The 13874-nt window shown below is 42.4% G+C and overlaps 1 protein-coding gene across 2 annotated transcripts; it reads right to left on the minus strand.

Annotated features, from left to right (window-relative positions):
- Positions 1-74: 74 nt before the first annotated feature.
- FAM161B (FAM161 centrosomal protein B) lies at positions 75-13812 on the minus strand. Of its 2 annotated transcripts, XM_081289434.1 has the most exons (9): positions 13625-13812; positions 10572-10891; positions 9283-9833; positions 7244-7590; positions 6392-6519; positions 3469-3633; positions 3172-3271; positions 1411-1553; positions 75-730 (listed from the first exon to the last, which is right to left on the minus strand). In XM_081289434.1, exons 1-9 carry the CDS (start codon positions 13676-13678, stop codon positions 592-594), a joined length of 1947 nt encoding a protein of 648 aa, XP_081145560.1. In that variant the 5' UTR covers positions 13679-13812; the 3' UTR covers positions 75-591. The 2 variants fall into 2 exon arrangements, with proteins under 2 accessions (XP_081145560.1, XP_081145561.1); XM_081289435.1 differs by lacking the exon at positions 3469-3633.
- Positions 13813-13874: the final 62 nt, after the last annotated feature.

The following is a 13874-nucleotide window of genomic DNA, read 5'->3' on the forward strand; positions in this document are numbered from 1 at the left end:
TGTGTGTTGTGTGTGTGTGTGTGTGTGTGTCTGGTACTGGAGATTAAGCCCATGGGGAGTGCTCTGCTAGTAAAGCTTTAGTCCCTAGCCCCGCCCCTTTTTTTTTTTTTTTTTTTTTTAAGACAGGTTCTTGCTAAGTTTCTGAGGCTAGCCTTGAACTTGTGATCCTCCTGCTTCAGTCTCCCAAGTAGCTGTAACATTTCTGGTTTCTGATGACAATAGCTGATGTTGTAATTCTGGGCCTGTATTCTTACAGGATTTATGCTCTCTGGTTCCTTACTATCTCCTATCTTATATCTACCCCATTTAACTCATGTTTCCTGAACAGCCCTGATTAGCATTTTGGCTTGTGTTCTTTTTTCTATAGTTGCTCTTAAATGCAGGTACAAAGTAAGACCCCTTAGGTCTAGGTTATGATCCCTCTATCCTGAGCTTCTCTAATTTGATTCTTTAGAAACATTCCTGTTATCTGTCACTCTTCTTTTCCTTATTCTCTAATAGTAGCAATATTCAAACCCAAGTTTTGCCGGCCTTGACTCAACCCCTAGTGAGATATTTGATGCGCAAAAGCAGTAATGTTACATGAGCTGATTAGGCCAGTGATTTCAGATGGTCTGATGATTCATAATACAGCTCCTCCGATTTTTTTGGGGGGCTTAGAAGCTGTTCTAGAGATCCTTCTAAATCCTTCTGAGGATCATTGATGCTGAGGTTTGTAGTTTCATAGATGCTGCAAAGTAAATGAAAACATTATGAAACAGAATATTTTAAATTAAAGAAAGCAATGTATAAAGTTTAAGAATGGCCTCAACTTTTTTTTTTCCCCCTGTATGAGGGATTGAACCTAGTAAGGGCAGTCCATTGAGCTACATTTCTAGCTCTTTTTTTTTTTTTTTTTAAATATTTTTTAGTTGTCAGTGGGTCTTTTATTTATTTATATGTGGTACTGAGGATCAAACCCAGGGCCTCACATATGCCAGGGAAGCACTCTACCACTGAGCCACAACTCCAGCCCCTTAGATCTCACTAAGTTGCCCAGACTGGTCTCAAACTGGTGATTCTCCTACCTTAGCTTCCTGAGTCACTGGGATTACTGGCATATGATGCCTGGCTATAAAGAGACATTTCTGTTTTGTTTTTGGGAATTGAACCCAGGGTACTTTACCACTGAGCTACATTTCTACTCCTTTTTATATTTTGAGGCAGGGTTTTGCTAAATGCCTGAGGCTGGCCTTGAACTTGCAATCCTCCTGCCTTAATAATCTTATGGATTGCACACATGTGCCACCATGCCTGGCTATAAAGCACCGTGTCTAAGGGGAAAACAGGAATTAGTGGAGGATATACTGGAACTTGAGAAACAGAATTGAGAATAATGGAGATGCTATCCTTTTCTCCCTTTCACTTTACCTGGGGGAATCCTTGGCATTAGACTCCTCCTTCCATTGCACAGCCCGGGTGCCGCGACTCTTGTTCCTCACAAAGTCTTCCTCCAGTCCAGCCTGCTTCAGGGTGTCTCGATACCGTTGTTCTGCTTCTTTCCTGGCAAGGTCCTGAAGGATAGAAATTAATCTGCTGTAGCTATCTTGGGAATTGCCATCTTAATCAGTATCTCTACAATAATGTCCCTACCACCACCTTCAAAACTTAGTGCTTGACAGATTTGCATAAAAATTACTTTTTTTCAAGCTTTAATGTACAATTGAGCCCCAGAGGATCTTGTTAAAATGCATAATCTTAATCTGAGATGCTGCTGTCACTCTGCAGCTCTAAATTGTTATCTTCAGCAACATCACTGGGAGGAACCTTTAAAACAACCACTCATTTTGAGATCAAAATCCTGTACTTATTTTATATGACAAATTCTGGGATCGCCATACAACACATTTGAATTAGGCATAGTGCGGCTGTGAATAAAATATAAATTGATATTAGATTTAGATTTCTTTAGTTTGAAACAGATCATTTTTCAAATCCGGTTCCAATTGCAGAAGAGGCCTGCAACTCTATGTCTTCAGGAGAAGCCAACTATTAATTTGGGAACCACACCTTTAAAAACGAGGACTTGAATTTGTGGGAGATGAAGTGAAACTCAGATGAAGAATGGGGGACTAAAACCATTTTAAGATTTAAAGTTCTTTATTTATTTTCATTTTCTTATTTTTTGGCACTGGGGATTAAACCTGGGGCGCTTTACCACTAAGTAACATCTCCAGTTCTTTTTTTTTTTTTAAATTTGAAACAGAGTCTAGCTAACTCAGGGCCTCATTAAATTGCTGAGACTAGCTTTGAACTTTTGATTCTGCTTCAGCCTACTAAGTTGCTGGGGTTATAGATGGGCACCACTGCACCCAGCAGTTTACGATTTAAAAGCAACCAAACCATTCTTAGGAACACCAAGACAGAAGAAAGTAAGGTGCATTGAGAACATTCTTAACATAAGGATGATAATCTGTATGTGAATGTTATTTTTTGCTTGTTTTAGTTTAAGTATTATTCAAGAGCAAAACTGTAGTACTCTGTGTTTTTCCTAGTGTGTTGAAAAAATCTGTTGGGATCTAAAGACTAAACCTGCTTGACACAAATTAACATAAAGAAGAAAGGTCGGCTTGAGATTTTGAACAATGTGAGTTGCTAAGTAAACCCAGAGAGTCCAGTGTGTTGGTGGCATACAGGTGTGCTGGGGGCAGGGGGTGGACCTTGACCCCTACATGCCTAGATCCTGCAATATCTACAGGATGGAGCTAATACTCAGAAACTGGAACCAGCCACTGTGGAATCCCAACTATTGACTGAAACTGAGGGAAAAGGGATATAAAGAACATGATCTCAAACTGCCTGGGATGGTTTCCTTCGTGGGCTGAACAGACTTGCTTAGGGAAGTCGCAACTGAGTTCACCTTCCCCTTAAGTCTAGAGAATATCTTCAAATGATTCTTTCAGCCTGAAAGCCAAAGTTAATCTAGAAAGAGCCTTGTGGGGTGTTTGTGAGCGTCTGAACCCATGAAGACCTATATTTAAGGGGGAAACATGGTAGTAATAAAAGGTGTTTCAATTTAGAATATCTGAATCTTAAGGAAATGATCAGTGCCCACATACTAAAATTGTTTCTTAACTTCTAAGATCACATTCATCCAGGCAGAAAAGAAAATGAGTGATAGTTGAGTTTTACCTTGGTAACTTGTTCGAAGAGATATGGTCTCTTTTGTATTCTCTTCTTCATTTCCTCCAATTCTTTCTTATACTCTTTTGCTCTTTTACGGTCATTATTCCTGGAATTGATAAGATTTCTAGAAAGAATTCCATCTTTTTCAATCTAGAATGCCCTTCATTTATGTTGAGCAGAATAACTCCCATGTGTATTATAAATTCCTAACTGCCTGGCAAAATCCTTGACTCCCTTAATAACTCCACATATTCCGGGCAACCATATGTTGGATCCCAAGACCTGCACCCTTTTGACACTAACCTGTTCTCTTTCAGCTTTTCTTTGAACACCTCCTCCAGGCTTTTATGGGGATCCATGGCTTTTGCACGCAAGGTCACAGATTTAGACATTGCTTGACACTTCTTTTTGTGCATCTCCAACCACCGAATGCTCTCATCTACTCTGTCTTTTTTTTCAAGTGAACTTCTAAAGGGAGAGAACAAAAATAAGAGTACAGATAATCAACCTGGGTATATTTAGAAGCAATTGTAGTACTCTTTCTGGAAAGTGTTTTTTTTGTTGTTGTTGTTGTTTGTTTTTTATGAATGAGGCAGATAATTGACCATGGTGCCATTTTCAGGAAGAATAAGCTTCTGGGATTAAATGCATTGGGAAATGAAACCTTTCCAGCATTATGGGAAAAGTTCATTCATTGAACTTGAGACATGTATATCCTTAAATAGCCAAATACTCAGAAAATCTGCTAGGTTCCTCACTTATTTGGAAACAATATTAACAACTACCATTTGCTGGACTACCCACCCATGAATCAAATACTATTACATTTCATGTAATCTTCAAAAGGGCCTCATAATGTAAAGACTGTAAGCTCCCTTTTTACAGAGAAGGAGTCTGAGGCTCAGTCTCTAACATGCCAACAAGAAAGCCATGATCAGAACCAGAATCTCTGCCCTTGAACACTGTAAACAGTGGGCAGGAAGGTATTTGGGTTTGTGATTATTTTTTTTAATATCTTTTTAGTTGTTTTTTTTAATAATATCTTTTTAGTTGTTGATGGACTTTATTGTCTTTATTTTTATGTAGTGCTGAGGATCGAACCCAGTGCCTCATGCATGCTAGGCAAGCATGCTACCACTGAGCCACAACCTAGCCCCAGGTTTGTAATTCTTTGTGAATACAATTTGCATATATAAAAAGAACTGGAAATTAGCCTCCTTCAATACCCACTGAAAATTTGGGGTCAACTTGCAGCGCTTGGTTTGTGTAATTACCATTCTACAAGATTCTATGGCGAGTTCTACCAAAAAGAAAAAAAATTAAGGCCTGCACTGGGATGTGAACATTCATTAAGAAAGGGCATGAAATTTAATCAAATTCTGAGCCAGGTGTGGTGGTGCATGCCTGTAATACCAACTACCCGGAAGGCTGAGGCAGGAGAATTGCAAAGTTTGAAGATAGTCTGGGCAATTTATTAAGACCCTGTCTCTAAATAAAAATAAAGGGTCAAATATGTAACTCAGTGGTAGAATTCTGGCCTAGCAAGAGCAAGGACTTAAGTTTCAGTCTCCCATACAAAAGTGAAAAAAAAAAAAATCAAACTCCAGGGTTAGTGATGTAGCTCAGTGGTAAGCACTTGTCTAGCTTGCGTGAGCTCCTGGGTTAGATCCTCAGCACTGTTTTTAAAAGAAGAAAGCTGGGCGTGGTGGCACACCAGAGGCTGAGACAGGAGGATCGTTGAGTTCAAATACAGCCTCAGCAATGGCAAGACGCTAAACAACTCAGTGAGACCCTGTCTCTAAATAAAATACAAAATATGGGCTGGAGATGTGGCTCAAGCGGTAGCGCGCTCGCCTGGCATGCATGCGGCCCTGGTTCGATCCTCAGCACCACACACCAACAAAGATGTTGTGTCCGCCCAGAACTAAAAAATAAATATTAAAATTCTCTCTCTCTCTCCTTTCTCACTCTCTCTTTAAAAAAAAAAAAAAGAAAATAAATACTAAGATATTCTTTGAAAGTTATTTCTACCCATCCCTGTCTTCAAAAATAAAGATTAATTTAAATAAATAAATAAATAAATAAAATACAAAATAGGGCTGTGGATGTGGCTCAGTGGTTGAGTGCCCTGAGTTCAATCTCTGGTACCAAAAAAAGGGAGGGAAGAAAGAAAATGTCCAATTCCTTACTGTGGGAACAGAGATATGGGTATTCTCCGTAGCTGGCTGGCTTCTTGTTTATGAGGCCACTCTTATTGGGCTTTAGGAACTGATGCATTTAAGGGATGCATTTATGTCTTGTGGATCTTAAGTACATTTCTACAATCCCTCTTGCCTGCAGGAGCCAAGTAAATTCTGTCTACTTCCATGGAAGCCCCATGGGAAGGTATTTAGAGGTACTAGATGTTAGTCCTTTCCCAGGACCATCCTGCTTTGCTTTACCTCAGAGGCCTGAAGGAGAAGGAACTCTCCTGGGGACTGGCTCAAAGAGAACAATACCAGAATGAGGTCAGCTGAAGAGTTTATAGGCTGGGCTGGAGAGTGTACAGCTCAGTGGTAGAGTTCTTGGCTCACATGCTCAAGAACTGGTTCTATCCCCTGCCCCCAACACTGCAAAAACCAAATAAACAAAAAACTCCTACTTCCAGACTCTGACATCTCCCTAAAATGACTTTCAGAGCATTTCTAGGTAATCAGTGTTTCATTATCTTTGTGGCAGGTTCGGCCACCTGCTATCACACTTTTCTGAATTCTTGTTCTTCATGGCTACCACCCTCTTTTTATGTATAGGCTTTTGTGCATGTTATTCTGTCTGGAACTCTTTCTCTCAAGCCTTCATATGTCTAACTCCCTGTCATTCTTTAGATTTCATCTCAGACATTTTTCCAAAAGGCAAGAGACCTCTGCCCCAGGCTGCCTGGTGCCCTCATAGTACTCATTACAAAATACAGTAATAGCATCTGAGCTTTTCTGTATTTCAGACTAGATATTACACTTTAGGTTTATAAAGGATCTTCAGCCTTAATATTGTGCCTTGCACCAAATAAGTCCCCTAGAGAACTGAGTGGTGGCTAGCCCCAGGCATGGAGACCACATGTATTCCTGCCCTGATCAAGGAATCTTTCAACCCCTTTGTGGTGTCTCTGAGGACAGGTGAGAAGGCCTCACAGGAAGGTAGATTCCCGAATTTTACCCAGCATTGAGTCTTATGCAGCCTGACCACTCACCTGACTGCAGATTCCCTCTTCCTGGTGGCATCTGTGATATGCACAGGGAGGGTGTTGGTGGAGAGGGAAGCAAGGCCACTCAGAGAACGACTCCTTGTTAGGAGTGTAGCTGGTGGCTCTGGGGAACCCTAGAAGAAAGGAAAGCTGGTATTGGTGAGATAGCATGTATGACTAGTTTCTGTCTTAGTTGAGATTCAATTTCAGTGAAAGACTGAAAATGAGAATCTTCCATTTTATTCCTAGGAATAAGACAAAGATAATAAGATCTCAAGGTTAGTAACCAGGACAAGACTAGGATAATAACCCTGAAGTTTTTTATCAAATGATATTTCCTTGGAAATGGTATAGGGACACAAGCAATTGATCCCAATTCCCTGCCTTCCAGATCTGCTTGTGCATATATCTGCAAAATCCTTCTAGATAGAGGGAATGAAAAGGAGTGCTCCTGAGGTCTTAAATTTGCAGGAATGTGGATCTGCTTACAACTGATATGCCTGAACACAGGAGGCGGAGACAGAAGGATCCCAAGTTGAAGGTCAGTCTTAGCAGCTTAGTAAGACCCTGTCTCAAAATTTAAAAAAGGCTGGGGGAAAAAAGAGTTAAGGTTGGGCTGGGAATGTGGCTCAAGCAGTAGCGTGCTTGCCTGGCATGCGTGTGGCCCGGGTTCGATCCTCAACACCACATACAAAACAAAGATGTTGTGTCCGCCAAAAACTAAAAAATAAATATTAAAAAAAAAGAGAGTTAAGGTAGAAAAATGTCATGAGAAGTGCTTTCCTTCAAGCCCCAGGCCCATCCTGCATTTCATGCCCCAGGAGGTCCTGGCCCTCCCACAGTTCCCTGGGCCCTCACCCTCCTTCCTTCAGTGGTGGAAGCATCACAGGATCGTGGAGAATGACGCAGGTTGGCGGTCCTCAGCAAGAAGGGCTTGTTGCGAGTTGCCTCCCGGGTTTCCTTTCTCTTGGCAGCTCTTCTCTGGAAGGCTTGATATAGACCCTCATGGTCAGGAACAACAGGATTCACCTGAGGCTGGAATCCAAAGTCAGGCTGCAGAAAGCCAAGCTTTTTCTCCTGGGTTCGGGCAGCTGTGCGGGGCTGCGAATCAGCCCGGCTACTAGAGGAGGCAACAGGGGAGGAGGCCTTCCGGAGCATGTCCAGGGCCCTCATCTGGATGCGAATCTTTCTGAGGAGCTCGGCTTCTGTGGAGAAAGACTCAGGGCAGTGATGAGTACATACAGACCAAGCTTCACACCAAAAGCACCAGCAGTAGTGTGAAGTCAACTGTTAACTTTTCAGGAACACTGTAAACCCACTGACATCCTGTGGGAAACCTGCATTTGGCCACAATATAAAGAAATGGCAAAATTTTACAAACTTAAAAATTTTTCGAAAATGAGTTTGCTTTTTTTTTCTCTTTTCTGGAATGCTCATTAGTATACGGTGACCAGGCCACCACTGCCCATGCTAGTCATACTGCAGAAACAGCTACCATTTATGCTTGTTGGGCACTTTCTACAACTTCCTTTAGAGACAAAGCAGGGGAAATCAGGCCATCCCCCTGCTTCTCTCTAGCCACTCAAATGCCCACACCCTTTGCCCAAACAATTGTCGAGTCTTCCCTCTCTCCTATTGAACTTTCTGTATCTTCCTCTTTAGCCTTTCTCTAGCCTCTCTTTCCTTCTTCCCCACTGTTAGTTTCATGATGTCTAAACTGAATTGTTGAAATGGCCTATTAGATCAACATCTCTCCAGTTTTGCTGCCACCTTTAATTATCTACAATAGCAAGTGATCTTTCTGAACTGCGTATCTGATCATGAGCCACCCTACTTAAAACCTGCCAGTGCCCTTGGGATGGAATCCAAACTCATCCAAGTGGCCAGCAAGTCCCCTCAGAGCTTTCCTATACCTATCCTTCCTCCCTTGTCACCCTTCTCTGATCCTCTCAGCTTCCATCTACCTCCAGGCCACATCTCTACTTGGCTCTTCCTCCTTCCTCTTCACCAAATTAACTATGGTTCCTCTGTCAAGATCATCCCAGAGCTCACTTTCTCTGGATCCCTCCTGAACTTCTCTCTCTCCTCACCACACACTGAATTAGGTACTTTTATTGCATGCTCAATGCTTCCTCCCTTTAATTCTTACAAATGATTCATCCCATTTGTTTTTGCTGCTGTTGTTCTGTGGTACTGGGGATTGAACCCAGGATGTTCTACCACTCAGCTATATTCCTAGTCATTTTAATTAAAATTTTATTTTAAAAATTTGGGGAAGGCAAAATCTCAGTGTAACATGATAGCCATTTATTTTTCTGCCTGTTGAAAGCCCAGTGAAGGCCCAGCCACCTCCACCAGGGCTTGTGGGCACATGCAGCAGGGAGAGGGAAAGAGCTCTCACCTCCTTAAAGAGAAAAAAAAATGGGGGAAGGGTACTGGGGATTAAATTCAGGGGTGCTTTGCCACTGAGCTATATCCCCCAGCCCTTTTATTTTTTATTTTGAGATAGAATCTTGCTGAATTATCTACACTGGCCTGGAACTTGGATCCTCCCATCTCAGCCTCCCAAGTAGCTGAGATCACAAATGACTACACGTGGCTGATTTATCCCATTTATAATTATTTTTCTATTATCTGCCTCCTCACATGTCTACAAACTCCATGTTTGCTTATTCATCAGAGAACAGTGCCTGGTAAGTACCATATGTGGCTGTGGAATGAATAAAGCCTGAGGCCCTTATTCACATATATTTTTTAAACCTCCCTCATGGCCTGCACTGAGCCTGCAGCCTCTAATGGGTCCACCCAGACAGCTCATCTCCAAGCCAAGCCAACTAACCAACTGGGTCTTTTGGTACCCACAAGCAGGAGGTGGCAGGTGGCAAGGATATCTTTACCCTCGAGTTTGTCCCCAAGGGCTGGTTCCAGAATGGACTTGGGGATCCTTCTTATGGCCTTCTTTGGGGGGACCGTAGCCTTCACTGTGGTAGCCAGGTCTCTCTGTCGTGCAGCTTCCTTTCGCTGCTCCTCCTTCTCCAGGAAGCTGAAGGGCCTTAAGGATGAGAGGAGCAGTTCCTTCCTCTTCTGGATCCCGGCCTGTCTCTGGGCCTCCCTGCGCTCCATGATGTCCTGGTAGAGGGGTAGGTAGACATGTGCGGGTACAGGCTGTGCCCGGAACTGTCTGTGGCACTCAGCCTCCTCTTGGCCCTGCCTCTGGGCCTGCTGCCTCTTCTGCTCAAAGGAGGCAGGGGAGGCCAGCCATTGAGCTTTCTTTTGGGCCTCCCGCACTGTCATGCAGAATGGCTGAGGGACGGTGATGGACGATGTCCAGGAGCTGACACTTCTGTGCTGGGAGGCAGACTTGGAGCCTGAGGGCAGCTGGGCCTGAGCCTTGGGAAGACCAGAGGAAAGGCTGTTCAGGGAGCTGCAGCGCCTTGTGGAGTCACACCTGTGGGAGAGAGCAGGTCTGTGTGTGGAGGACTGGGCAGTCAGGAGGCCCTGCTGTTTCCTGATCCTCTTCCCCAGGCCTCTTTGCCAGGCAAGCTACAGCTAGCTTCTCAGCCTGATCTCACAGCCCCATAAGCCTCTATACCCATAACTCTTCCATGAGGCCTCCCCACTCTTCCCACAGGCAATCCTAGCAGCCTAGTAGAAATGTTCTCAGAATTGATCCACAAACTGCCATGTTTGCACTCTTATTTGCATATGACAGAGAAAACAGTGCAATAGGTCAAAGCAGGAATTTAGAATTAGATCTAAGTTAAAGACCTGCTTCAAACCTTAAGATTATGAATTTCCTCATATGTAGAGTGACAAATATAATATCCACTTATAAGGTTACTGGGAGGAGAAAGCAAATACTAAATGAGCTAAAGTATGCATCACATAGCCGAGTTGGCCAAGGTCAATGTACCTTGTCATTCTTGGGGAAAGGTTTGTTTAGGAAAGACATTCCTTTAATCAATTCTAATGTTTCATTGAACTAAGAGTTGCCCACAATGATTTAGGATTGCTGGTAGGAATCAAAACAGTTGGTTGGACTCAAAACCTGATTATGAGCCAGAGCCTGCCTAAGTAGAAATTTGCAGACATGGTCCCTACATGACAAAGGAAGATATAGCCCAGAGACATGGCATGACTGCCCCAGAGTGGTGGAGTGGGGTAGCTGTTGACTGTAGAGCCTTACCTCTGAGATCCAGGGTACTGGATCTGTGGCTTCCCCCTGCCCTTGTCCTGGAAGAAATTCTCTAGGACCTCATCATCTTCAGAGATGTTCTTATCACTGTCTGAGTCAGCCTGAAAAAGGGACTCCAACAGACCCTGTTTGTCCCTCTGCTTTAGAACCTGTAGGGAGTCATAAAAGCTTCCAGTTGAGACAGAGGTGGACTCTGTCTCATCCTCTAGGCTGAAGAGCTCATGGAGTTTTCCAGCCCTGGGTAAAACCATACCATCCCCAGACAGTTTGTCTTCTGCCTCCGTGTCAGAGGAGGATTGGGGGGAAAGTATCTAAAATGGAATAGAAATAAACTGTGAGTTAAACTATAATTTCTATAATCTTCAAAACATAATGATTAATTTCACTTTGAATAAGTCTTAGTATATTAGGGATAAGAGGAACAAATAAGATGTGTTCCTTGCTCTAAAGAAATTTCACATCCTGGTATACAGATGTGCTTGGTTGTAGGGCAGGAAAGGGAAGCAAAGAACTAAAGCATGTTCCCTATCCCTATAGTACAGTAAGCAGAGCACCTAACCTGCACCATGCATTCTGACTCATGCATTCCAGGAATCCTACCCAGGACCTTGGGCACACTCTGTACCCACTTTCCTTGAGATTTACCTGTTGTTCTTCTCTTGTTGCCCTGTTTAGGCCCCTGCTTTTCTCATGTTCTAACTAATTTCTATTCTATCACTAGAAATGGATGATTAATAGGAAAATGTAGTCTAATGCAAATAGTGATATCCTAGAACATGAGACACCCAACCAACTTTTAAATAATTTATTCAGGGGCTAGGGGTGTAGCTCAGTGGTAGAAAGCTTGCCTAGCATGCTCAAGGATTGGATTTGTGCCCAGCACTGGAAAATGACAACAACAAAACTTCATTCATTTATTCATATAGAAAATATCTGTTGGATATCTAACTCATTGGACTGAAAACAAGACAAACAAGGTCTCTATTCTCAAGAAGCTTACATTCTAGTGAGAGGAGACAGAAAATATAATAAGATCACATATTCAAATAAAAGCATAAACACTGAGGTTATAGAGTGATGGGTTACTTATGGAAAACTTTTATGTTGATAAAATCTATTAGAGTCACTAGGAATGTATCCATAATCAGAGTGATGTTTATTAATTATAGTACATCATGAGAAACAATAAGGAACCTGGTGTGTGCATATTAGTGGCAGGGTTTTAGTGTTGGCTTGTCTGATTGATTCTTAGGAAGGTCATAAGAGGATGGGTGCAGTCATGAAGTAGGAACAATTTAACCTTTTCTTTTAGTATTGGGTTTTTGTTGTTGTTTTGTAGTACTGGGGATTGAACCCAGGAGAACTCTATCACTGAGCTATATCCAGCCCTTTTTAAAAACTTTTTATTTTGAGAAAGTCTTGATAAATTGCCCAGGTTGGGTTGGAATTTGTGATTCTCCTGCCTCAGCCTCCAGAGTGGCTGGGATTACAGGTGTGTGCCACCACACCCAACATGGGAATGGTTTAGTGAGTGGGTAATTGAGCATTTTTTTTTCCCTGCAGGGATAGGTAAGTAACTGTTAAGTAAGCATTATCATTTAGAAGAAGGGGTGTTAGTAATTTTGTAGCTATATTATGGCCCCAAGAGAAACACTATTTCCTGCTGATTTTGCAGCTGGCTTTATCTGTGTCTGTTATGGTCTGGGGGATACAAATGTTCCTTGACATATGATGGGGTTATGTCCAGATAATCCCATTGTAAACTGTTAATAAGTAAAAAAACAAATGCATCTAATACACCCAATTTAATGAATGCCCTAGCTTAGCAACACAGCATACTATAGATTATGTTATTCACCCTTACGACTGTGTCACTAACTGGGAGCTATAGCTCTCTCTCTCTACCAATATGGAGAGAGTATGATATTGCTAGTTAGGGTAAAGATCAAAATTCAAAATGTGAAATGTGGTTTCTACTGAATACTTAGTGCTTTCCTACCATTGTAAACTTGTAAAATCATTAGATGAACCGTCATAAGCTGGGGATATCTGTGCTTTCTCAGTCCTGAGCTGATTTTTATTTTCTCATTATGGAGGAGTTTTGGATTGACACCCAATTAACAAGAAGGAACCAGTTTTGCTAAGATTTGAGGTAAGAATATTCTGGAGTCAAGGAACAGCAAAGGTAAAGGCCTTGATCCAGGATCCTGGAAAGGAAAAGACTTGAATCTTATATAAGAAAGAGAGCCACTGTGACTGGAGCATGGTGGCATTAGATGTCCTTTGAGAGGTTGGCATGGAGCCAGGATGTAGAAGATGAAGGGTTGCAAAAGGCAAATCAACTGAAGGCAGGACACTGCATTCCTCCAGGGGATATATTTGGTTTCACTGGGTTCTGTAAGGTCCAACTGTAAGACTAGATAGAATGCTAGATTCTGAGGCAAAGCTGTGTATACGCTGTAGTCCTGGCTATGTTACTGAAGAGCAGTTGTCTCGGGCAAATTTCTTTTTAAAAAAAAACATCGTTGTTGATATTTAATTTCCATAGCATACAATTCATTCAAAGAGCATAATCTGATGGGTTTTAGTACAGAGTTATGCAACTATCACAACAAATTTTAGAACATCTTCATCGCCCTGCCCCCCCCCCCAAAAAAAAAATCCATACCCTTTAGTAGACATTCCCTAATTCCTCTAACTACTAATCTACTTTTTGTCTCTATGTGGATTTGAGGGCAAATTTCTTAATCTTCCTATGCCTCTGTATTCTCTTTTACAACATAGGGACAACAACTGTCATAATATAGATGAGAGGACAAGCAAAAACTGAACTCCACTGTTGTTGTCCAAGAGCATGGCACAAGTAGTTCGAATCCCGAAGACAAGAATCCGCCTCCAAAGGCCTAAATGCTGCCAATTTTAACCCCCAACCCCTCGGAGACACGCCCCTGCTTTCTGTCTCCAAGGCAACGCCAAACAGTTTCCTCACTTAGGGATTCGTTTCCTAAGCGCAGCCCTGCTACCTCTCTTCTTTCTCTCCTCACCTGACTTGTCCACTCTGCCCCATCAGGGGATCCTGCAGACCTTCCTACAGTCATCTTCTTAGCTAGGCAGAAGGAAACAGAAGCGGAGATAAAGGCGGCGGTGGCAGTGCTACTACACCCTTTCTTGGCTCTACGCCCCCTGCATAAGCCTCTTATTGGCTTCTAGTGCGTCCTTATATTTCGTCCCGCCCAAGGAAGTAAAAATCGTTTTCTGATTGGCCTGGTTCCTTCATGCATTTTATTTCCGGTT

The sequence above is a fragment of the Spermophilus citellus genome (genome assembly GCF_964194105.1).
Source record: "Spermophilus citellus genome assembly, chromosome: 4".
In the NCBI taxonomy this organism is placed as follows: Eukaryota; Metazoa; Chordata; class Mammalia; order Rodentia; family Sciuridae; genus Spermophilus; species Spermophilus citellus.